The sequence below is a fragment of the Anabrus simplex genome, chromosome 3 (genome assembly GCF_040414725.1).
Source record: "Anabrus simplex isolate iqAnaSimp1 chromosome 3, ASM4041472v1, whole genome shotgun sequence".
In the NCBI taxonomy this organism is placed as follows: Eukaryota; Metazoa; Arthropoda; class Insecta; order Orthoptera; family Tettigoniidae; genus Anabrus; species Anabrus simplex.
The window spans coordinates 386,093,108-386,120,020 of record NC_090267.1 but is presented as its reverse complement, the minus strand read 5'-3'; the positions used below and the strand labels follow the sequence as shown (position 1 = coordinate 386,120,020).

General features: G+C 41.0%; 1 protein-coding gene across 1 annotated transcript in view; it reads left to right on the top strand.

The window, feature by feature from the left end:
• Positions 1–25,500, top strand: part of trp (transient receptor potential) — a 169,046-nt gene extending 143,546 nt beyond the window's left edge. The window contains exons 13-16 of the mRNA XM_067143925.2: positions 2,603–2,798; positions 13,475–13,639; positions 18,217–18,439; positions 24,437–25,500. Coding sequence (XP_067000026.2) covers positions 2,603–2,798; positions 13,475–13,639; positions 18,217–18,439; positions 24,437–25,443 — 1,591 coding nt within the window. The 3' untranslated portion in view covers positions 25,444–25,500. The remainder of the gene's footprint in view (positions 1–2,602; positions 2,799–13,474; positions 13,640–18,216; positions 18,440–24,436) is intronic.
• The last annotated feature ends 1,413 nt before the right edge of the window (positions 25,501–26,913 follow it).

Below are 26,913 nucleotides of genomic sequence, written 5' to 3'. Positions count from 1 at the left end.
CACAGTGACGTAGCAATGACTCGGCAGTTACGCTAACAGTATTGCAACATGTGCGTTGCAATGTCAAAACTTATTACAAAGCAGATCCATATATGATATTATGCAGCGAGTCTTACTTTACATGGTTAAATGCTAATATTCACACATATATACACAATTTAACTACAATCACGCAAGCGACAATCATTGCAGAATTGAATTGAACAATAATAATAATAATAATAATAATAATAATAATAATAATAATAATAATAATAATACAGATGTAATAATATTAATAAAAGTACAGATATCATCTTGTAACGAGATTTGAACCGTTACAATGTAATTCGATCAAGAATTCCTGTAACCATGGGTGTAAAAGGCAGTCAACGCACTGCATTTCTGCAGTTGTTAGTCGAGTATCTGGAATTCTCAGTCCTCCAGACAACGTTTCTCAGGAGGAACAAAAGTATCACATTCAACTGTAAAACTGATTTTATCCCAGGCATGTCTAATCATGTTATTGAATGCTGAATCTCTGAAATAGTTATAGATAAACACGTGGACGTTGATTATAGCAAACTTTGCACACAGAAGTTTTTGGTATGGTTTTCCCAATGTTAAAAACAAATTAGGTTATACATCAAAAGACTGAACCAGGAGATTGCACCAGGTGAAATAGCTCTTATCTCTTTGTGCTTATCCTGAATTCCCAACGTACTTTGTTAATGGAGTGAAAGTGGTCAAGAATCAGACAACATTCCGCTTCAGCAGTGGGAGAGAGACAATTATCCCGTCATTGTTGATTTTTTTAATACCTTGGGAGTTTGAATACGAAACGCAGCGTGTAGGGAACATGCTGACCAATAATAACCGGATGTGATTAAAGGAAATAGCACAATTGAAATGAAGATAGGAACAACGCCCTACCTCACAATTTTTATCCAGAGTCAACTGTAGGAAAGTAAGGTAATGCATTATTGCAATTATAATTTATCAGGTGCAAGTCTCCTTGGTCGTTCTACTTTGTCTCAGATTTTGCGAATAACAATGTGGGTGAAAGGGTTGTTGAATTCGTGCAAAAATTCCACATCCGGTTTTTGACATATCTTGATATTTCATGACCACTAGACACCGAAAACGGGGTTCTGTAACATTACTGTTATTTACGATGACTCGAGAGTTCCTTTCGAGGCATTTGGCCACAGACCTCGTTCTAAATTGGCATTACTTTACTTGTCCATCTGAATCTAGATGAAAATTTCTAGTTGGAGAGTTGGTGCATATCATTATAATTGTCCTGATCCCTTCTACCAAGTCTGTAAACAGGATGATAGGTTTCGTGCACCCTATAGGAGGTCGGATCAAGATTCCTTTGCAAAAGGGGACTAAATGCGCCACCTCCAACTCCGCATATGAATCATGCATTCATCCTGTGAGATTACAGTAATTTAATTTATGCTTATAAGATTCGACCATCGCTAATAAATACGTCTAGTTACTGCTAGAGACAGTTAAAATTAGTACAGTAAACGTTTAACACAATCAATTGACAATTATACATAATATACGGTTATTATGTGTAACGAACAATGATTTCTGTATGTTTGATAAATACCGATTAATTATTCATTGTTACCAGTCATTTCTAAAAGGGGTGATTTATTTAATGAATGCTTTTTCTTTTTCGAAAATGAGAGATAGAATTACAGGGTTTGTGAAAGTACATATAACTAACAAATGTGATGGACATCTACAGTTTCAGAATTAATGAACGTTTTAAACATATGAAAACATGCTTAAAAACGACAGAATTAAAAGAAAATATCTGAGAACATATGAATTTCAAGTTAAATGAAGCACACTTATAACTTCAAATAAATTGAAATGTTGTATCAGAAGTCTAACATTTCATGAACATTTGCAACACACAGATATATGTGCTTAATCTTTAAAGAACTAAAAATAATTTGGAATATGCGAAGTTGAATTTTTAAGTTGCTTATTCAGTTTAAAAATTTCGTCTAATGTTCACTATTTACACACAGCAATTTATCATGGCACTCTGAATTTGTTATTTCTCTTACACTTATATTTGCATGAACTGGATTTTCCTTTGCATGTGCAACTTTCATGCCCTTGACCACCTAAGAGACACTATTTTATGTGGTATATCATTTAATGAAACGAAATGCTACTCTGACGCATTGTTGAGATCGGCTCGTGTCATTTTTCAATATTTGGGAATATATCTTTCATCAAGAGGCGGTGATTATCCATAACATTCGGCGAAAAGGTCAAATATGAAAACAAAATTATCATTTTAACCAATCCCACTATAACTGTGAAGAATATCCGACTGTTACGCACAACGCCTAGATTTATACAATATTCACAACTAAATGCTAAAGAGGCACACAATTTGAGTATTTAACCGTGTATGTGTCAGAAATCGTGCTTGTCTGAAACTGATGACTATCACGATCCTTGTTAAAGAACTATAGATTATCAAAATACAGTTAAAGAGGGGACATCCCTCTCTTGCAAAGAAATTCACATTAACAACAGGTTAATGTGAAAATAGCTACTCAGCTAACAATTATTTCTGTGTTTTTGTCAGCTTGTTCGAAGCGTCTCAGTCGCTGTTTTGGGCGAGTTTCGGGCTTGTGGACCTCGACAACTTCGAGCTGACTGGCATCAAGGGCTTCACACGCTTCTGGGCGCTGCTTATGTTCGGATCGTACTCCGTGATCAACATTATCGTGCTGCTCAACATGCTCATTGCTATGATGTCCAACTCTTATCAGATCATTTCGGTGAGTACACTGTGACGAGAAAATTTTAACCTCTTAGTGTCTAGAATGCCTGATCGATTTATAGCATTTTTCAGGTTCTCAATTAAAAGTATACCAAGATATAGCTACCAATGTTTTGTACAGAAAATGTCTCCACATGTTAAAAAAAACTGGTATAGATTTGTGTACAATGACACTCCTAAATATTTTTTTGGAACACTGTTGACATTAAAAATTAAATGTCAGAAGTAGAAGGAAAATTATATCAAAATTCAAACTTGCTTAGAAATGCCCCTGCTATAGAACGTCTTGCCCGTACCGCCAGGAGCATCAGTGAAAACGATTTTACTACTGTTTGCAATACCTCTCGGTAAAGACGTGCTATACCCTGCTATTCATATTTCCAAGTAAGTAAGCACAGGAAATATCATGCACAAATATTGCGTGGTTAAAAATGTATTCTATGTTGAAAGTTAATACAACTTGAGGTTTAACAATTCGTTGTGCAGAAATGAGAGAATGAATATGTTCCCTGGTAACATAATTACAGTACTACTACTACTAAACACGGTTTCATTCCGTTACTCAGGCCAGGGAGATTTTTACGGAGAAGGCGAGGGGGTTGGAGGCCGTAGACTGTACTAGGAACTGTCCCGGCATTCGCCTTAGTGTGGGAGAATAGAAAACCATGCAAAGTCATTCTCAGGACACCCGACGGTAGAGACCAGCCCCTCTCCGTCGCCGGAATACAGAGGCTTTGAGCCACGGTAGAATCGTGGCCACCCCTCCTCACCCCTCCTATGCTCGGTTGGTCGGGCGGAGTGCAGAGTTGTCGGACCACGGACCAGCCGAGGCGACTTGCAGGCCAAAATCTGCTCTCCTTCCACCGATTACTACATGTTTTCATTCCTCCCCTAAAGGGGGGAGGTGGGCCTCCTAGACGGTGATGCCTTCTCTCAGGCCAGGAGATTTGTATCGGAGAAGGTGAGAGGGTTGGCGGCCGTGGCCTATACTAGGAACTGTTCCCGCATTCGCCTTAGTGTGTGAGAATGGAAAACCGCGCAAAGTCATTCTCAGGTCAGCCGGCGGTGGGGACCAGCCCCTCTCCGTCTCCCGAATACAGAGGCGTAAAGCCACGGTAGAGCCGTGGCCACCCCTCTTCTGCTCGGTTGGCCGATCGGAATGCAGAGCTGTCGGACCAGGGACCAGCCGTGGAACTCTTGAATTTAGAACATCTTAGGGAAACGGCCTACAGCAGGAATAACATGGCGAACACCGTGCTCCTTAATGAGCCGAACTTAACCGCTCAGTTTACCGAGAGGTAATGCGAACAGTAGTAACATCGTTTTCACTGATGCTCCTCGCGCTACGGACAAGACATTCTTATTCAATGTGTTACTTGCTAAACTCAGACGAGACGGCAAGATTGCTTTCACGGTGCATCCTCCGGAATCACCGCAACGTTATAAAGTGCCCACTGATCTCGACAATACTGAGACACCTGTGCAATATATTGAAAAACAGCAATACATGGAAGATTCTGCGGGACTGTGCACTGATTATATGAGATTAGTGCACAATTGGCAAACAAAATATCCATAGAGCCAATCGACTGGACGCTCCGACATATTCACAGTTGCAACATGTGTTTTGGTGGAGTAACGGTCCTGTTCTCTAGTGACTTTCAACAGACATTGCCTATTGTCTCCAAAGGAACCAGAGCAAATGGAGTTAATGCTTTTCTGCACAGATCAAGTGTATGGCTATGCATTCACGAACACTCGAAATATGAGAGTTAATTTTGGCGGCAATCCCGACTGCGCACGATTTTCCTAGATACTCGTAGCCTATCTATTGACAATGGAACGACGGGAGGAAGTAACGGAATAATTGTTCTATCAGATGAAATTTGTACACATCACTGTCGTTGACGTCATACACAATGTATATCACAGTATTCAAGAAATAAACCTGAAATCGACTGAATGACTGTGTGAGAAAGCAATACCAACTCCGACCAACGACGAAGACACAGGTGTGAATGGGACCATCATGAATACACTTCATGTGCAGGAGGTGGTTCATACGTTCGCAAAATTAAACTAGTGTTCTCGTCCCGAGGTGGAGCAGTACTTTTCAGGTACACCCCAATGGAGGTGAGCTCCATGTACCATTTTAACCACATACCAGCCCTCCTGCCATTCTTACAGTACCGGGAGTCAAACCCAAGGTGATCGTTACGCTACAGAGGCGGACTATAGATCGGTGAACCGACTCACCTATCAGGATGACGCGGTACATTATCCTGTTGAATTCCTTAATCCTGTCACAGCCCCTAGACTGCCGATCGATATTATTCTTTCTTTCTTAATCTGTTCATCCTCCAGGTTTGGCTTTTCCCTCGGACTCAGCGAGGGATCCCACCTCTACCGCCTCAGGGGAAGGGCAGTGTCTTGAAGCGTAAAACTTTGGGTCAGTGATACAACTAGGACCAGTACCTCACCCAGGCGGCCTCACCTGCTATGCTGAACAGGGGCCTCTTCCTTGCCTGTCCCCTACAAGGTTCCCGTTAATCATAGTAAGGCGTGATACTGGCCCACCTCCCCAGTTCTACTCCCCCCCCCCCCCGACCCAACGCTTCATGCTCCAGGACAGCGCCCTTGAGGCGCTAGAGGAGGGATCCCTCGCTCAGTCCGAGCGAAAAACCAACCCTGGAGGGTAAACGGATTAAGAAAGAAAGAGAAAGATTATTTACAAAAGTATAAAATTACCGAGTTGCATTGTGTTATGCTTAAAATGTCAATGTACTGTGTGTATCCATGCTGTTGGTCTGGAGGCTGGCCGGATCCTCAAATAACACTACAGAAGGTTATGGGAAAACTCCCCTGATAATACCGTTTCGAGACGTACTAGGCAAGATGAGGATTGAAATAGTTCATTGCTTTCCTTACTAAGACAGAAAGTGCTATTGCAGCACATGATAGACATTTGAGTCACCCCTTCCACAGTCGTGCTCTGAATGTCATTACGCAACAACGTCTGTACCTCACAGGGGCTACCTAGCCGAAGCAAGTTCAGTTCACCCGGTAAAATTGAACTCATATCCTCATCCTGAGGTGGTGCAGCTCTTTTCAGCCCCCCCCCCCCCCCCGTCCCAATGGAGGTAAGCTGCATGTACCTTTTTAACCAAATACCAGCCCTCCTGCCATTCTTACAGTACCGGAAACTGAGCCCGGGACCACCGAGGATGGCAGCTAATCGTACTAACCGTTACGCTACGGAAGCGGGCGGGTTCACCCGGTAGGACGTGGGTTCGATTCCTCATCAGGAAGTCGAAAAATTTCAGAAACGCGATTTACACTCTGGATGTACGCATGGCTCAGAGGTTCACCCATCCTACACAAGACATGAATACAGGTTAATTCCTGGGGTAAAGGCGATAGGGCAAGGTTCACCCATCCTACACAAAACATGAATACAGGTTAATTCCTGGGGTAAAGGCGATAGGGCATAAGGCTAACCACTCTGTCCCACAGGCCATGTGGTAAGTGTGCTTTGTTCGTTATTACCTACACCTCATACTGAGACCAGTGAAAGCTATATTTTATTTTCTGGTTTGTGCCATGAGAGACGATCCAAAAATACTCCACCTATTAGGCCTATGAGTTAACTACAGACATAAAAGTTATATGTTAATAGCAAATCACTTAACCCATCAATCGATCGAGTCCACTCAAAAACAGTTTCATCAAGTTCAAATTAAACTCCAACAAGACCACAAAAACACCATTAACAAAACCAATGTTCCGTAACTTATTCACTCTTGCATTTAACTGTTTACTTCCCTGTATATCATTGACGCCATTGAAATATGGTTATGTTTTAATAATTATGATACTAGTAGCCTACCATAACTTAATATACTTAAGTATATTTCGCAGGTTTCGCAGCCATAGAGCAAGGTTGGCAGATATATCACCTTGTACACACGGAGTTTCGTGGATTTAGACACAGAAGGGTTGTTAAGAAAATTTCTCTTCAGTGCATTGAAGAGCCGCCCTGAGGCTTGGGATCGAGGCTATAATTTCGCCATCATTTCTACCATCTTCCTGCAATGTGGCTCCAAGGTATTTAAAATAGGTGGTCTGCTCCAATATTGCACCGCCATTCAGTGCAATCTGCTGTGAGGTAGGCTACCGTGACATAATCATGGTCTGAGTTTTTCTAGCATTGATTTTCATGCCCCTCTTTTCCAGCTCTTCTTCCCAGATTAACAAGTTCTTTTGTAGATTCCTTTCCGAATCTCCCAGCAGCAATATGTCATCAGCAAAGGCACAATGGGTGATATACACTAGCCTCAGAAACTTGTGGCCGAGCTTGAATTTCTGCACCCTCCCATTACACGATTTGATCACATCATCTATTAAGGTAATGAAGAGGAGTGGGCTGAGGATGCAGCCTTGTTTGAGTCCCACTGAGATCTCAAACACCTGAGATTCTGCTAACCCAAAACTCTATCCACTGCACCAACCGTACAGCACGACTCATGTGTGCTAATAATAATAATAATTTCGTGTGGCTATTTCTAGCCGAGTGGAGCCCTTGTAAGGCAGACCCTCCGATGAGGGTGGGCGGCATCTGCCATGTGTAGGTAACTGAGTGTTATTGTGGTGGAGGATAGTGTTAAGTGTGGTGTGTGAGTTGCAGGAATGTTGGGGATAGCACAAACACCCAGCCCCCGGGCCATTGGAATTAACCAATTAAGGTTAAAATCCCCGACCCGGCCGGGAATCAAACCCGGGACCCTCTGAACCGAAGGCCAGGACGCTGACCATTCAGCCAACGAGTCGGACTCATATGTGCTGACAGAGGTAGTTACCCGAAGTGTGGTTGCAGTGTTGCCAGATTGCCACTCTTCAACGTCCTTTTTCTGCCGGATCTACTCGCAGGACGAACTTTTGTGAGAGACATTTTTTATTGCTGGCATGTGAGGACTCGCGCTGCGACGCCGGAGTGAGCGAATTTCGGTTCATCCTGTATATGTTAACTTTATAGCTACCTACTTGATATGGCGATTTTCTCTTGTCGTTTATATGCTTTGTTTCGTTGTATATTTGTTTATATTAATTACGTTAAACATAACACCACACCCGGGAAACTTGAGTTCGGAAATGATGATGATGATGATGATGATGATGATGATGATGATGATGATGATGATGATGATGATATTCATAAACTACAATAATAATCTAGAAAATACAGTAGTAGCGTAGTAGTGTGTTTGGCTATTCCCATATAATTATATTCTGATTGTGTACTACAGCAACATGTTTTACATATTATTGTTAGCATTGTTCGGGAATAGAGCCACTCATTGTCGTCTTTCTACGTTTCACTGTCCAGTTAGCACCAAGAAAGGCCATTCGTATGATGTTGGTTCATATTAAGGGCATCTCTCTATTTATTTATTTATTTATTTATTGCTACTTGCTTTACGTCGCACCGACACAGATAGGTCTTATGGCGACGATGGGACAGGAAAGGGCTAGGAGTGGGAAGGAAGCGGCCGTGGCCATAATTAAGGTACAGCCCCAGCATTCGCCTGGTGTGAAAATGGGAAACCACGGAAAACCATCTTCAGGGCTGCCGACAGTGGGGTTCGAACCTACTATCTCCCGAATACTGGATACTGGCCGCACTTAAGCAACTGCAGCTATCGAGCTCGGTTCTCTATTTATTAGCCCCGTGTACGGATTAGTGCGTAAATCAAATTTTAACCTGCGCAACTGTGAGTTCCTCGATAGTGTGATTATATAAGTCCGGGATTGGTATATGCGCCAAGTAGTACTATTGTGGCATTTGCCAAGAATGAATGTAGAAAACCCAATGGAAAACTATATTAAGGATACGGTATCCGCTGTCATTGAATGGAATACGACCTGGGATCTCCGGGTGGTGCAGCTTCTTATTCCTACTGTGAAGCGGAGTGGACTTCCCGGCTGCGAACGTGAGTCCCTTTGAATAAATTTGCAAGTCACTCAATGTAACATTAATTTTCTTCTAATGGGTGTCTATACAAGTGTTTTCTAATTATTGGTAAATTGCGTTAAAATAAGTCGAATTCGTAAAAGTACGACTCTCTACTTTTGATACGGAGAGTTTCGACTAGAAACATTCGAATGCTTTTCATGGAACGACTGACTACTTGCGTTATATGAATACTTTCACTCGACTGAAATCATTCGACTGTTTAGTCTTCGACAGGAAGTAATGAATACTTTCGTTCGACTGAAAACCATTATCGCCCGGTTAGTCGATAATGGTTTTCAGTCGATAGTGCCCATCTCTATTCTCTTGCATTACATTACGCCTACGCCTTTGTTTTTCTATTATATTTCACACTTCGGCTCCATACCTACACTATGTTATCTAGTAGTTTTTCACCCCATCTACCCAGTAGCCATCATTTTAACGTTTCCTGTGGTTCTGGCACACTATCTGTAGAATTTTATCCCCTGCCTCTGCTTTTAGTTGCAACCAATACTTCACTATTCGTGTAAACAATTTTACTGCCAACTAAGCTCAAAGGATTTTTCCCACCGTCCAATATTTATTTTATTTTTATAGCTTGTTTTTATGCGTATACAAACATGTGTAAGCTTAAATTCTAGCAAAACATTATAAGAACATGTTTCATTCCATTTTGGAACATCTTCAGCTTATTAAGTACAAATGTTGGCACATATAAAATCATGAAAACACTTAAGATAATAATAAAGTTAAAATGTTCTTCCGTAGAGAATTAAAACACTGAACACGTAATTGCTTGTATTGATAAATTAGTTCGTTGCGGCATTAGTCTTTAAAGGGGAAGATGTTCTTCTTTCTTATAAATACAAAAATGATGTTATTATACAATGTACATTCCATTAGCTTATAATATGTACTGATTCTTGAATTTTAAAGTATAACAACCGGGAGAAACTCCTTAAGGTCAGAACCTTAGTTGATTATAATTCACCGGGCGAGTTGACCGTGCGGTTAGGGGCTTGCATCCGAGAGATGTACTGTATGTTGGATATTCAGCCCGAAGGCTGGTCTGATTCTCAACAGCTCCACTAACAGCTGTCATAGATGGCCTAGGTGTCACTGAAGAAGCATACCAGGGAAATGAGGAGTGAGGTAGTTTCCCGTTGCTTTCCTCGCTGAGCCAGAAGTTGCTATTACATATCAGTCTGTCAAGCCCACTGAAATGCATTCACCAACCGACCCTATGAGCGATATTTTCACACCATTCATAGCAGGGACTGGCTGCATAAGGAGCGGTATTACTAGAATAGCTCATACGTCGGTCACTTTAATATTGTCAAAGTCAAGGATGAGACTGAGACAGGTCAATGAAAGTGACAAATGTATTCTAGCCAATACCAGAAGACATAGTGCACTGTAAACACTACATTCCGCCAGCAAAGGCATATCCGGAAGATAGTAGGTTCGAACCCCATTGCCGGCAGCCCTAAAGATGCTTTTCCGTGGTTTCCCATTTTCAAACCAGGCGAATACTGGGGCTGCTCCTCAATTAAGGCCACGGCCACTTCCTTCCCACGTAAAGCAACTTGCAAAAAAATATATAATTCCTGGTTAAAAACACAGAGATGTTGGTGGGATTCTGTGATGAAAGGAAATAAAAAGTATTAGAAGGGAGTAAAGATCCTCGTGAATAAGTGGCAGTGCTGAGTGAAAAACAATCAAATGTATGAACATTTGTGCTTAACACACGTTTTTATAAGCTGAAGATGTTCCAGAATGGAATGAAACATGTTCTTGTAATGTTTAGCTAGAATTGAAGCTGACACATGTTTGTATATGTATAAAAACTAGCTACAAAAATAAAATAATTATGGGACGGCGGGGAAAATCCTTTGACCTTAGTTGTTAAAGCCAATACGGACTAAAAAATGAGACTTATAAATAGTAATTTTTCTCCCGACTGAATCTTTTCTAAGTGTGTAAGTGAATATCGTAGTTCATTTTGCACATTAAACCATGAATCTCTTTGTTGCGGCTGATTGAGACGATGGACAGGTTACAACGTGACCATTCCTAACACGATGCCAGAAACCCTGCAATCAAGGAAGTGTGGAACTACGGCTTCCGGATCAGAGCTGATCAATGTCACCTGTCCAACGTGAGTGCAGTTGGAAGAGTCGACGTATCAGCAGGCTTTGGATGACGTTCTCCACTGGGAACAAATATTTTTGAGTCATACATTCCATAAAATGCACATGTTATTTGCAGGGCATGACTGAATCATTCGGACTTTGTGTACCAGGATGTTAAACTGGATTTACTGGAGAACCATGAATCGATTTATGATCGTTCCAAACATGATCTTTTACAAGAATTAACTCGAGGTCACACTACGGTATTCTTAAAGGGTCACTGGCCTGCCAAGGTGACTGCTACCCAGACCACCTATAGATATTTTAATGCCATCTGGTCGGCATGGTGATTCCCTCAATCGCGTTTTCTTGGCTCTGCTCACCGGGTCCACTGCCTCATAATTATCAGACTGAACTTCAGTTGATCTAACGAGGCTAAATAAAAATCCACCCTCAGTTATGCCACCGAACAAACCAACCCCATGGTGCTACAGCCTTGATGGGCTTTGGCCTACCAATCGACCGCTTCTCAGCCCGAAGGCTTGCAGATGAACTGACGCGTGTTCAACGAAACGAATCTTGTCGGTCGTTATTCTTGGCTTTGTAGACCGGAGGCAATATCTCACAGTCAGATAGTTCTCACGTAACCATTTTTTTTTTTTTTGCTAGGGGCTTTACGTCGCACCGACACAGATAGGTCTTATGGCGACGATGGGATAGGAAAGGCCTAGGAGTTGGAAGGAAGCGGCCGTGGCCTTAATTAAGGTACAGCCCCAGCATTTGCCTGGTGTGAAAATGGGAAACCACGGAAAACCATCTTCAGGGCTGCCGATAGTGGGATTCGAACCTACTATCTCCCGGATGCAAGCTCACAGCCGCGCGCCTCAACGTAACCTTAGTGGACCTTGAACCATCCCCAAAATCCAGGGTTTAAAAAGTCGCTGTCTTGGTCGGGAATGGAATCCGAGGCTTCCGGGTAAGAGATAGGCTCACTACTTACTTCTTGACCGTGGGTCCGAACCAGTTACTGCACACGTACTGACCAAACGCTACACTGTAACCCGGGTAACATACCCTGTCACTGACTATATGTACGTGAAGGTATTATAAGTACGGTGCTGCCCGCCTTCGTAGCGTAACGGTTAGTGTTATTAGCTGCTGTCCTCGGAGGCCCGGGTTCGATTCCTGGTACTGCCAGAAATTTAAGAATGGAAGGAGGGCTGGCATGTGGTTCAAATGGTAAATGCAGCTCACCTCCAATGGGGGTGTGCCTGAAAAGAGCTGCACCACCTCTGGATGAGGACACGAGTTTACTTTTTTAGTACGGTGCTAGTTAACAAGATGTGTTACAGAACAACCTTTTTCAGTACGGTATGATAAAACAGGTCCGCATCTGTGGTGTAGTGGTTAGTGTGATTAGTTGCCACTCCCGGAGGCCCGGGTTCGATTCCCGGCTCTGCCACGAAATGTGAAAAGTGGTACGAGGGCTGGAACGGGGTCCACTCAGCATCGGGAGGTTAAATGAGTAGAGGTGGGTTCGATTCCCACCTCAGCCATCCTGGAAGTGGTTTTCGGTGGTTTCCCACTTCATCTCCAGGCAAATGCTGGGATGGTACCTAAAGGCAACGACCGCTTCCTTCCCTCTTCCTTGTCTATCCCTTCGAATCTTCCCATCCCCACACAAGGCCCCTGTTCAGCATAGCAGGTGCTGGTCATTCTCCCCAGTTGTATCCCCGACCCAATGTCCCACGCCCCAGGGCACTGCCCTTGAGACGGTAGAGGTGGGATCTCTCGCTGAGTCCGAGGAAAAAAAGCAACCCTGGAGGGTAAACAGATTAAGAAGAGCAAGATGATAAAACAGTTTTAACCTAATAATATCGCACGACTTATGTGACTGGGTCGGTTGTGTAGCATAGTTGGTATGATGCTGACCTGCTATGCTTAAGGGCAGTCAGCCGGAATTTAAGTGGAAAACCTACATTTATTTATTTATTTATTTATTTATTTATTTATTTATTTATTTATTTATTTATTTATTTATTTATTTATTTATTTATTGCCACATTAATTATATCTACCTCATTTTCTACATCAGAGCATGCATTTCCTAAGAGAACTGTGCATTATAATACTTTCGTGGCTGAAGATACTCATTCTGAATTTACCGAGCGAGTTGCCTACACGGTGAACTTGCAATAGGGAGATAGTGGTTCTGAGCCCCACCATCAGCAGTCCCGAAGGCGGTTTTCTGTGGCTTCACATTTCACCTTAATTAAGGCCATGGACGCTCCCTTCACAGTCCTGGCCCTCTCCTATCCCCTTGTCGCCATAAGACCAGTCTGTGTCGGTGCGACGTACAAAATTGCAAAACAATTCTGACTCTTGACTTGATGTTCTACTCTCAATTGTTTAAGGAAATGTGCTTTCTGTACACATACTGGTCTATTCACATTTGTGTAGCTACATCACATTTCGTGAGGTCCTTCAACTCTCTACACGATTTACACTGAAAGGCTTCTCTTGTGTCTCCAGGAACGTTCGGACACGGAGTGGAAGTTTGCAAGAAGCAAATTGTGGATCAGTTACTTTGAAGAAGGCGACACTGTACCACCACCATTCAATATGCTGCCTTCAACAAAACTCTTTGGTAAACTTGTCTGCTGTAAATCAAAGGACTCGAATCCCGAGCTACCGCTGGTAAGTTCAGAAATGACGTGCTCTCTATAGTCTAGTAAGTTTTAGATAAGGAAGCAGCAGTAGCATTATCATAAATATGATGACAAAATATCGGACTAAATTTGAAAATTAGATGCATTAGTTTCTTTTCGCCGTAGGGTAAGTATACAGTACCGATCAAAAGTTTAGGACCAGATAAAAAATAATGAAATGTCATCTCGGACTTAACATTGTGGTGTTAGACCTCTGTATTTTTTCCTGTGCTCTCGCATCTAATATTATATACGTCTCCTGATTTCATTGAGTTACGCTAAGTATTGTAGAAGTTATACATTTTAACTGTTGGAAGGTCAAATCAGTAGTCAAAATTTTTGGAAATATTATGTACCAACGCTAAGATGGTCAATTTTTCCTTGTTCTTGTCATAGGTCTCTGTGTGAGCTATCGGGATCAGAAATGTGTTCTTCGATGCCATCCGCAAAGTGCAAATGAAACTAACAGGGCAGATAAGTTTGTCGCCGATAGCTCACCCTGAGACCTTGTGCCATACATGACAAAGACAAAGAAAAATTAACCATCTTGGCGCTGCTTTGAAAAAAATAAAACATGCAGAAAACGGTGCCGAATATTTTCGAAATGTTTATATTTGTACGAAAATGGGCCCCCACATATTGCTAAGTCTACAAAAATGATCCTAGTGGTAATACTTGCAACCAACTAGAGTATACAGTACATTATATTACCAAAATTTGATCTTTTGGTGTGATCTAAGAATTAAAAATTCATGACTTCTACAGTACTTGGACTAACTCAATGAAATCAGGCGACATATATCCTATTAGATGTGAGAACTCAGAAAGAGAATTAGAGAGGTCTAGTGGCACAATTTTTGGTACTAGATGACATTTCGTCATTTCTTTATGTGTGGTCCTAAACTTTTGACCGGTACTGTATTGTTTCCTTTCAGTACTGCGTCCTCGGTAAAAATCCGGGTGTCTCAGATAAATGTGGTCACCAGAATTCCTCCAATCATTTCAAAACCATAAAAACTTCTTTCTTGTCTTCAGTCCTAAGACTGGTCTGTTGCCATGAACTGTCTCCAGATAGCACGATCGTTGGCAGCTCTCTTCATTGTTACGTAATTATTTGTGCCCGTGTCCTCCATGATCTGTTTTATAAACATTTTCCTTGGCCTTTCTCTTGGTTTATTTTCCAGTAATGTAGCCCTATGCTATAACTGTTATAAGCAGCCAGTGTGGAAGGAAATAGTCCCACCATGAAAGGCGTCGGTTTTTAATTGTTTTGAGCAGTTATTTCGTCTGCTTCATCATTTTCAAGACTCGTCTCTTATTTTTGCTGTCTATAGAATTTTAAGCATTCGTCTGAAACACCACACTTAAAATGCCTCAAGTCTTCTGGTATCGTTTTTTATTTAATGTCCAAATTTCTGATTCATGTAGTCCAGATGAATGCTCTTAATACCCTAAGACGTAGGGGAAGTCACATGGTTTAAATGCATGGCATACTCCGTTTTAACAACAATAAAGGTGTTTTAATTTAGCCCACCTATTCAATACTTTTATTTTTACTTATAGTGGTTACATAAACAGACTATCAGTTAAATGGGACATGTTTCGCCCTATATTAAGGGCATCTTCAGCCTAAAACCAATCATACAGAGTATAACTAATATTAAATGTGGAAGCTAAAAGTTTAGCCAGTTATTAAAATTCGGGGCATAAAAATGTGAAAAATGATACAATATAAAAGGATGCTAATGAATCACTGTCAATGATTAAACTATAATCTTGTCGGAGACTAAAACTTCTTCCATTAAAATTCTAATTAAAACAGTTCATCTAAAATGTTAGTGGAATACCAGTGGAAATAATAAAAAGTCAACGTCATGAGGGCGTGAACACAAGCATTAACATGATTGTCATAAATACAATATGTTCAAGGCCGCTGATGAAATTCGTGAGCATAAAATGAGAGAGAAGCATCAGTTGAAAAATTGAAGAAGTGGCATTTAGCACCGGTAGGTAATACTATTGGCTGAAACCTTGTCAGGAAATGTCAGTAGATACTGAAATGTTAGTTGAAAGTTGTTATTTGTTGTCTACTGTTGTGTTGGTTGCTGCCCTTCTGTTGGCTCTGAGTCTCTGTCTGGTGGTTATGCGCAGAAACATAGACATCCAACCAATCCCAAGCTGCCATTCATATCGACTTATATCGGCAGAGTGCTATCTCGAACATTAACAGTTTTCTTGAATATAAAAACCAATATAACGTCAGCAACATTAAATTGTTTACAGAAATTTCCGGTTATAACAGATGCTTAGATGACTCAGTAAGTTCAGTTTATGAAATAATCTGGTATGATATTAAACAATTGAACATCAACTTTTTTAGAATTTCAAGCCCCCCTTGCCGGCGCCCATGATCTCGAAGCTTAGTTGCCGATTCTAAATGTACATTCATCACGTGTTTATCGCATCTCGCTCAGCGTGTATGGTATTCGGTACGGTTCGCGATCGTTTGCATTTTTCTTCAGTAATGTGTGTTTTCCATATTAGTCTTTATCTTTCTAGTACAGTACAGTATAGTGTAATTTATAGTTTAGCATAGCATAATTTAGTACAATACAGGTTTAATAGTTCAGTGTATAAGAATATAGCTGTAGTTTTATTTACGTCCGTGTATTGGTTAGTATACTTCGTGCGTATTTAGCGTGTCTCAGTGTAATTCGGAAAAAAGAAGTGGCAAGAAAGTGACTCAGATCAGTGGAGTGTTCCCTTTGTAGGCCATAACCTCCTTCCTGTGCCAGCCATTAGCGGTGAGTGATGTGTTATTTCCTCATTATTTCTTATTGTTAATATATTATTTTTTACTGCCGATGTTGCTAAAAAGTGTTGTTTTGTGAATTTGTTTTCAATCCAGATTCATTAGCTTTTCTGAGTACGGTATTACATTTCACGATGGCTATTTACCGCGGTCGTATTACATCAGCTGTTCTCGCGGGCGTAGCGCGCTGGCGTCAGAGGTAAGGCGATGCTCATTTGTTTTGCGAAACGTCAATTTAGAAGTAAGGCCGTGCGGAGTATAAAAAGCTACTAATTATCTTCCTCGTGATACAAAATTCGGCAATTTTTGTCACCGTGGTAAATTCATTGATTACGAATGACCAATTATTGTCACCGTGGTAACTTCGTCTATAAATAATAATAATGTTATTGTTTTTACATCCCATTAACTACTTTTGACGGTTTTTGGAGGCGCCGAGGTGCCGCAATTTTGTCCCGCAGGAGTTCTTTTATATGCCAATAAATCTACCGACACGAGACTGACGCATTTGAGCACCTTCAAATACCACCGGACTGAGCCAGGATCGAACCTGCCAAGTTGGGGTCAGAAGGCCAGTGTCTCAACCGTGTGAGCCACTCAGCCCGGCACTTCGTTTATAACGAACGACGACATTCCTAAACGCAGAACAGTTGTAAATTTAGCCTAATTGTTGTCACCATGTTAACTTCATTTATAACGAAAGTCTAATGTTGTCACCGTGGTAACTTTCTTCATAATGAACGACTATCTTTTGTCACTGCTGTGACTTCATTTAAGACAAACAACTAATTGTTATCACCATTTTAACTCCATTCAGATGACCCATTGTTGGTACTCTATTAGATTCCTTAATAATAAGTAATATATGGGAATCATTTTAACAATAAACGAGTATTTGCGATGTTCATGATACCTCCCGGTAAAATATAAAACACAATACTTTAATGCTATATTTCTCATTTATAACTTAGAAACAAGAAGCGGAATACATTTGACATAACCGAGCTCGATAGCTGCAGTCGCTTAAGTGCGGCCAGTATCCAGTAATCGGGAGATAGTGGGTTCGAACCCCACTGTCCGCAGCCCTGAAGATGGTTTTCCGTGGTTTCCCATTTTCACACCAGGCAAATGCTGGGGCTGTACCTTGATTAAGGCCACGGCCGCTTCCTTCCCATTCCTAGGCCTTTCCCATCCTATCGTCGCCATAAGACATATCTGTGTCGGTGCGACGTAAAAAGCAAATAGCAACATTTGACATAGATTTCCACTCCCATCGTACAACATGTTCGGTGCTAAGCTTCACTCACAACCAAACGAGGACTTGAAAGTTGGGTCACTAAACATCACCATCACACATATGGTAGAGTATGAATTAGAACGCTGGGCTGTTGTTGTTTTGTACGATAATTTTCAAAGGAGGTAACGGTATCTTGGTACTCCAAATTCACTTATAAATAAGTGTCATGTTTATCGGTGACCCGTATTGTTGTGTGTCGTTAACATTATGTATGACTGCGATTCTTAGGTTAGGAATGCTTATAGGGACTTTGGAACAACGTCAATATAGTAGAATTGCCTGCAGTGGGATGCGCAGTACTCCGAAAGGTAGCATACACATAACCCGAACATCAGAGATCCACGTCAGGGTTTGAACCTGGAATCTCCAAGCAGTCAGTCTGTCACTCTTACGTCTCAGATACGGCAATGGATGAACTCTGATGATCTGTAAATTAATGCAATACAATTTGTTCCAGGCTAAGTCTCGCAGCATGGCTCAGGACAGGCATGACTTGGTCATACATCAAATAGTTAGAAGATACGTTACGGCTGAACAACGCAAGAGGGATGATTTTGGCATTACTGAAGACGACGTCATGGAGATTCGTCAGGACATTTCTACACTGAGATATGAGCTCATTGATATCCTGCGAACCAATGGAATGAGAACTCCATCCATCGATCCTCAGGATGCCACATGTAAGTTATCTTCGTTTTGCATGTAGGCATGTAGCAAATGCTCAGTAATTCTCATGCAAGAATTGTGTGTCGTTGACAGTTCATCACTCTTCGCTCCTTAGAAATTCAATACACATTTACTCACTCATTGTAGAGAGTGTTTCAGAGGGAATCGTAAATATGTCACGAGGCAGTGGTATGGACTATTTATACGAAACCAAAGTCATATAAACAAATGACCAGTTTTCATTGTATGTGTAATTACAGCTGTTTTCAAGATACACATAAGAACAACCACACAAAAATCATTCAAAACAACCAAATCGTTTATTGATTCACAATCCTAGGTTCACTGGAAGAATTTTTAAGTTTTATGTTTGGGGCTAGCTTAAAAATGCAGCCTGCAAAGTGAAAGTAAACATAAGAGAGGAATTATTGGTCACTCGCATTATGCGTAATTCTGCCCTCATAAAAGAACGCCACTACTTCCGACGAGCTACAAATGCTATTACCAAGAGAGCTGAAAAGTGCACTGAAGTCGGTGGTGGAATATTTGAACGTGTACTGTAAACTGTTTGAAAGGACGTAGTTTGTGGAGCAAGAAATGTATAAAGTAATTTGTATGAACTATTCCACATTATGTAAGGTTTTTGTATCAGAGTAGTTTGCGTTGAACCGTTGCGTATCATATAGGTAGGAATTATGGATCAATAAACACATCAGTAAGTCATTTGTATATTTTTAATAATTTTTCTAAAATTGTTCTTATGCATCGCATACAAATAGTCGTAATCACACACACACACACATTGCATATTGGACACATTTATGTATGGCATTTGTACTTGCAATAGTCAGTACTGCCTCCCAAAATATTTACTATTCCTCTTCAAACATCCTGTATTTAGGTTGTATCGGAAGAGCCATGCTACCGGTGGATAGTATTCTCCAAAATAATGAGAAAAATCTATATGAAAATGTGTCCCGCACACTCCAGTACTGTTTAGTAATGGTACAGGAGATACTCAAAATGACCACTTCGAGCTTTAATGTAATAACGCAGTCGTCGTCTTATAGAATCCCACAGTCATTCAAACGACCAGGTGTGTGTCGGATTTGCTGGTAGCGATTTGGCATACGCTGGTGAAGTATTTCAATGATAGGAATGGGTTCTGAAAAATCTTTCAAATGACCCCACATTATAAAAAATCTATTGGATTCAAGTGCAGATAATGTGCTGGCCAACAGAGGAGTCCCGCGGGACCAATCTATTCGTTAGTAAATCGTTCATTCAAGACAATTCTGGTGACTTACTAAAATTGGGCGGCATGCCGTCATGCATGAAACACATAAACAAAGTGAGACCTCACCCAGTACATTCTGCAATTGGTTTGGACTATTAACCGCCCATCAATAAAAAACAGGTCCTAATAACTTGTCGTCAACTATTCCTGCCCACGCATTGACATCGAACTCTTGTCGATGTCGTGACTGTCATATAAACAAGTGACCAGTTTTCATTGTATGTGTAATTACAGCTGTCTCCAAGATACACATAAGAACAACCACACAAAAATCAGTAAAAACAACCAAATGGTTTATTGATTCACAATCCTAGGTTCACTGGAAGAATAAGGATTTTTGACAGTCCAATGAGTGTTACAGAAATGAAAATTCGATCCCTACTAAATCTGGTTTCGTCAGTAAATCTTATATTAGCGATAAAATCAGGCTCTGTGGCAGATATCTATTGCAACCAAGTGCAAAAAGTAGACCCTTTTTAGAATTTTGGCATTAGTAAGTGCTTGTAGTATCCGTCGAATATGACATGGATAAAGGTGGTGCTGTCACAGAATTCTGCCACACTGTCTTTTGTGACACGTTGCTGCGGCTGCTTCAACTTTCTCCAAAAATATTTTCTTCAAAGACAACAGTTCGGACACGAATCTATATGCCACACTTCTTTATTTTAATCGCTGGAATGTTCTCTTGTCTGGACGATGTTTATCTACTATATCTTCGTTTGAATAACCCATTTCGACTAGTCTGGCGCACAACATTTACCAACAGCTTTTGTTAAGGGTAGAATCTGAAATGGCTCACATGTTGTACATACGTGGTACGGAGTGTGGTGTGGCTGAATGAACACAGGTGGCAATAGAAATCCAAACAGTACCGGTAACAGTGCCCTCTTGCGCCTTACAACAAACTTCACCTCCGCACAACTTGATAAGATAAGGTCCAGTAGTGCAAGCGCCTACCGATAAATCGGAAACGAGGTATAATAAGACGCATAGCCATGTAGAGACTTCTAATTAATTTGTAGTCTCTTATCCATTGATGACGGCGGTCTCACATATTACGATACTGTACACCCCATTCAGTTAAAATGCTTAACAGCTCATCAGCGCTTACTAATTATTCAATACCCTGAACACAAGAAAAGTCTTCGAAATGGTAAAGTAGAGTAAATTCACAACTTTGGGCAATATCATGAATAATCTCTCATCACGTACTATGGGTCTTCAGATATGTTAGTATACCAGAATTTTGTCTGAAGTGTACTTTTTTTTTTACTTTCCTGCAAATCTACTGTCATGGACATCCGTTCCAAGCGTGCTCGTGCTTATGCCAACTGACCGCGCCAGTATTTGATCCCGCTAGCCTGATCACAAGAAAAGTTCCCCTAGCCAATTGAGCTAGGTTTCTCGCCCTCAAATTTCTCTGGTCTTCAGTGCCAGCAGGACAGACTCCCATGGCTCGCATGTCTTCTTGTGAACAATCCATTCACCACTTCACTCAAGTATTCTGTCTTTAATAGTTTTAGCCGCAATCCAAAATCATCAATCTTTGTTTCCCAGAGGTCGACCAGCTGAAAAAATCCATCTCGGGTCTCGTTAGCCAACCTGACGTCGTCAGCATAGAGCAGCGTCCAGGGATGATGTGCTTGCAGGTCCTGAATAGGATGAAAAGCGATGGCGACAAGGTGGATCCTTGATGAACGCCAATTCGAATTTTAATTCGTGGTGCCAGCGGAGCAACGGACATAGCTGATAGTGCAGAAGTACAAGAGTTGCACCTGAGGGACATATTCTTCTGGTACACCGTGAAAAGAAAGGAAATCCCAAATTAATTCATGCAGGACACAATCACATGCCTTTTCTAAATCAAAAGGGCTAGGCCGACAGTACTTCTCTCCGCAGCAGCTTGATAACGTGCATGGCATCTACCTTTCCGCAGCCCTTCATGAAGCCACACTGGTTTAATGAGCTGGAGACAACGCTGCGTAAACGGGCGTCAATGACACGTAACAAGATCTTCAGCAAATGGTAGAGGAGGTGTTCTGGGTAGTAAATGAAATAATGCCTTTACAGACAATGTGGCGCTGGTCTACCAGGCAGATGGAATCTCGTTGAACTCTATGTAATTCATTGGCGCTAGTATATTGATCGATGTCTGCATGACAGGTATCACTGCATGGAAATTGTCCGATTTCATCTCATTCGTGTTACAGGGGCTGAATACACACAGTTTCTGAACCTCAAACCTGTCTAAATTAACTTCCACAAGAGGTGAATTTTCGATGACACTCGGATAGAAAAGCCCTGCATTTGCTTCGAATCAAAACAGGAAACCATGGAAAACCTTCTTCTTGGCTACGATGGTAGGCCTCGAACCCACCATCTTCCCTATCCAAACGTACAGCTTCGGACTTGTACCAAATAGTCAGGTAACTTGTTTAAATTACCTCAATGAACAATGGGTATGACCCGGAGCTTCCGAGTTAAGGAAGGCAGCGACATTACCAATACATCACCGATCTATCTCAACCCAATCTCTCAGTCTTAAAATCGTGGCAAGATGGGAAATTAGACTCTTGACAACAGTAGAATGTACTATTGTGGTGGTAACTGTAAAGGGAAATGCAGCTAGATGACCAATCTCTCTTATATCTAATCAGAAATGTAGAAAGATGTTCGACCCTGCGAAGATAATCACCTAATAGAAGGTATCGATAAAAAAAAAGGGAAGAATGGCGAAGGGCGTGTAAAAGAAAGATCCCCATGGGACGCACAAACCTTATAAATTCAGGGCTGGAGAAGGATAATAATCAGAGGATGTTGGATAGGAAAATAAAAGCGAGAAGCTTGGTGCAAGAAAATGGAAGTAAAGCCAGTCTTATCTAGAGGCCCTGTAGTCACAACTCAAGTTGGGAAATCAGGATCACAGCTGCGGGATATCCAGATTTACGAGATATCCGAGCCACAGGGGCGTGAACTTTCCTACCAAATATCCCAAATAGATTGGCTGGTATTCGAATTGCAGCCACCTTGGTAAGATACCAGTGACGATGTCACTCGACTATTACGCCCGAATAAGTTGAAAGCCCCTGGGGACTTCCCCTTTTGCTACCCTCTTACAACGGGTAGGGGATACTGTGTGTGCACTGTATGCCCTCAGCCACAGGATTATTTATTTATTTATTTATTTATTTATTTATTTATTTATTTATTTATTTATTTATTTATTTATTTATTTATTTATTTATTTATTTATTTATTTATTTAATTTATTTATTTATTTATTTATTTATTTTATGCCTTTCTGTACATGGCGGGCCTCATGTAATGAAGCCTACTATTATGCCAAAATCATTTAAAATTAAAATTAAAGGTGCATTTAATATAATTTAAAACTTATCACAGACATCCAAACTGCCCCATTTGAACTCCAAATTGGCTCCAACCACATCTCTCGAGTGAAATAAATATTTAGGTGAATGGATTATTGAAAATCGTAATGAAAAGAAATCTATTGAATCGCGACTCCGGAAAATGGAGACTGCATTTCAGCTAATAAAAAATAGTTACAACAGAAAAAAGTATCTCCTAGAACTGCAAAATCCGACACTATACTACAGTAATCAAACTCGAAGTTTTCTAAGCATCAAAAACCCCAACACAAAACACTAAAAGGACAATTAGAAGAGAAAGAACATATAATAATTAGAAATAACCTAGGACCGAAAATCAAAGATGGAGTACATTTTCCTAAACCAAATTCGGAAATATTTAAAAGAATCTCGAAAATTACAGACACAATGCGCATGCGAAGAATATAATTCATAGGGCACTTAGAAAAATGGACTCAAGCCGTACTCAAACAGACTCACTCACAGAATTTACACGAAGGAATAAAACCGCTAGATCAAATTGGTACAAACAGACAGAGGAAGGAATTATGATCTCCAAATCTACTGGACCGAGATAAAATCAGAAAAATCACACTCATACTGGGTTTTGAGGGTGATAAATGATTGTTGTTTTTGTTTTGTTTTTACAATCTGCTTTACGTCGGACCGACACAGATAGATGGCGACGATGGGATAGGGAAGGGCTAGGGGTGGGAAGGACGCGGCCGTGGCCTGGTGTGAAAATGGGAAACAGGAAACCATTTTTAGGGCAGTCGACAGTGGGGTTCGAACCCACTATCTCCCGGGTGCAAAATCACACCTACGCGCCCCTAACCGCATGGCTAACTCTCCCGGTGAGAGAAAGACTAACCGACACGTATGGTCCCTGCAACGAAAACACACCCATTCACTACGTATGAAGGAATACTGGACTAAAAGAAAAAACCAACAGATATTGATTCTGCGTGGTCCTAAATGACACATTCACGACGAAGAAGAAAACAATGGAATTCAATTGAAATTAAATTATCATAAGAAGTCATTTTAAAATTAAATGAATATGCATTATTTACTATGACTAAAAACTAAGTCTTTAAAAATTTAAACTGTAAACTAAATTTACATTTACATAATATTTATTTTATAATCTAACTTTTGGGGATGCTCTCTAGTTTCATTAACCTCAATGTAGGTACAACTTTCAGCAATTCCTTCTGAATAGATGTATGCATGCATGCATGCATGTATGTATGTATGTATGTATGTATGTATGGTAAGTTTTTACCTCCAAAATAATGAAATAACTGTATCTAATTCAATTTCAGTGGCCAACAAGAAGGGCCGTGTCATGGAGAGACGTCTGCTGAAGGACTTCCAGATTGGTTTCGTGGAGGGACTAGTCAAGGAGGCGATTACTTCAGATAAAGGACCTCGTGACGTCTTCAGCAAGATCGCTCGCGCCATTGGAAAGCGCGCAAGTTCCAAGAGCCAGAAGAAAGACTGGAATGCTATGGTACGCCGCAGCACAGTTGTCCGTGATCCCATAGGCAGTACGAGTGAGGCAAGGGACCGACGCCAGTCGCGCCAGAGTATCCGTCGCTACATCTTGGAGAACAAGACTCAGCAGCTGGACCCTGCGAAGCTCGTGGAGTACAACCCCAAGCTGTCAGAAGTGACTCCAGCAGCCCGCGTCGCCTATGCTAAGTTCAAGATGAACAAGATCAAGCAGGAATATGACCAGAGAGGAGACGATGCAAGCATCGCAAGTAGCGTGGAGTGTATGACTGACAAAAACAAAGTACCGGATGGAACTCCCAATGCGGTGACTATTACTCCTTCCCCACACAAAGGCAAAGAGGATAAAGACAAAGGCAAACAGGAGAAAGACAAAGAGGAAGGCAAAAAGAAAGAACAAACATCGACAGATAATGCCGTATCTGAAGCTGATAAAAAGTCTCCTAATCTGACTGCAAGTATTTCCCGGCCACGACCGCGTAGCTCCTTAAAAACCTCGCCAGGTGTCGCAGGAAGTATTCCTCCTCCTTCCCCGTCTCCGTCTCCTCCAGCCCCTCCTCCAGAACCTGTTACTGTAACAGCAGAAATCCAGCAACAACCTAAGGAACAGCCTGAGAAGAAGGATTTTAGAGCACCCACTCCAATACAGGAGGATCCAGCGGAGGATGAGGATGGTAGAGCAACGCCTCAGAGTGTACCCGCAACATCGTCTCTCAAGCCACCCCCAAATAAACCAGATCCTTCACCTAGACCTTCGCCAATGAAACCGGGTGGCAAGTCCACCGTTTCTGGACAGAATGTCACAGGGTGGTTATAGGGGAATATCTAGTCTACAACTTAAGTAATAAGCGACTCCAATCATTAACATGTCAACATCATGTTAAATATAATACAGGTTAACCCTCAAACGGTGTTGTGACGTTTACGTATCGTAAATGACGTCGTGAGGCCGAAAATTATACCACTTTCAAAAGGCCACGTAAAATTCCAATTTTCTATTATCTCTTAATATGAACGTTGTTCAACATAAAACAATAATATAATAGAAAATAGTAACACAAAATCAGAAGATGGGAATAATTTAAACAGCCCAACATAAATCTACATTATTGTACCGGTAGTGAAAAAATGCTACAAAGATTTGATCTCATGAGTTTATATGAGCATTACACGGAAAAAATTGAAGAAAATGTATTATTATGCATTTGGATATCATACAGACGTATTTCACAAATGTCTAATATTCATCTTCTAATTCACTAAACGTATTGTTCATAAAATAGGATCAAGCACAGACATTCATTCACAAGAGCTAGAAGCCATAGTAAATCTGAAAATGAATGGAATGCTACGTAGACCTACAAAGGAAATAAAGTATAATTTTTAAATTTCAACAACAACAAAAAACAATAAGATTTGTCGCGTCGTAGAGTCACCAATAGAACCGTCTGAAATTGGCGGCTATGCATAGATGAAGCAGACGATTCTTCAATGCGTCCATTTAGTGTCTGTGTTGTTTACTTTGAACTACCGCAAAAGGTATAGACGACAGCCAACAATAGAATGACAAACAAGTGAAGTGGTAGGGGTGTATACAGTTTCACTGATATTCAAAAAGACCCTGCTACACCGTTTGAGGGTTAAAATGACAAATCATACTTTACTGAATATATTTGTCGTATGTGAAACCAAAACTGACTAAGTCCGTCAACATTTTCTTCTTCAAGTGCCATATCTGGTCCCCCAGACATTGGCGATCACCCTTGGAGGAAGCATTCCTTTCTCTAGCTAACTTGAAGAGTTGTTCGGTATTGTGGATGCCAGTCCCGTCCTTGATGTTTTAGAGCCATGACAGCGGTGGTTTACCAGCTTTTCGCTTGCCTTCTGTCTTGCCTTGTAATATCAGGTGTAGGAACCTGTACTTTCTACCTCATAGAACATGGCCTAAAAATAAACTGTTTTCCTGGTTTCGATGGTTTGACAGCTCTCGCTCATTTCTAGCTCTCCTTAACACTTCATTATTTGCAATAATAATAATAATAATAATAATAATAATAATAATAATAATAATAATAATAATAATAATAAAAGATGAGGCAAATGAACGCAGGCCAGACTTTACTATCGGTGAAGGATCAACCCACTGACCTTCACATGTGTGGTTATGTGACTGATACACAGTCGCGAATCGAGTTCCACGAACGCACGGCATGATGCTAAAATGTCTTTGTTCATGTTCCAGGTTGTCTTTACATCCTCACTGATCCCTGGAGCAATTATTTCCATT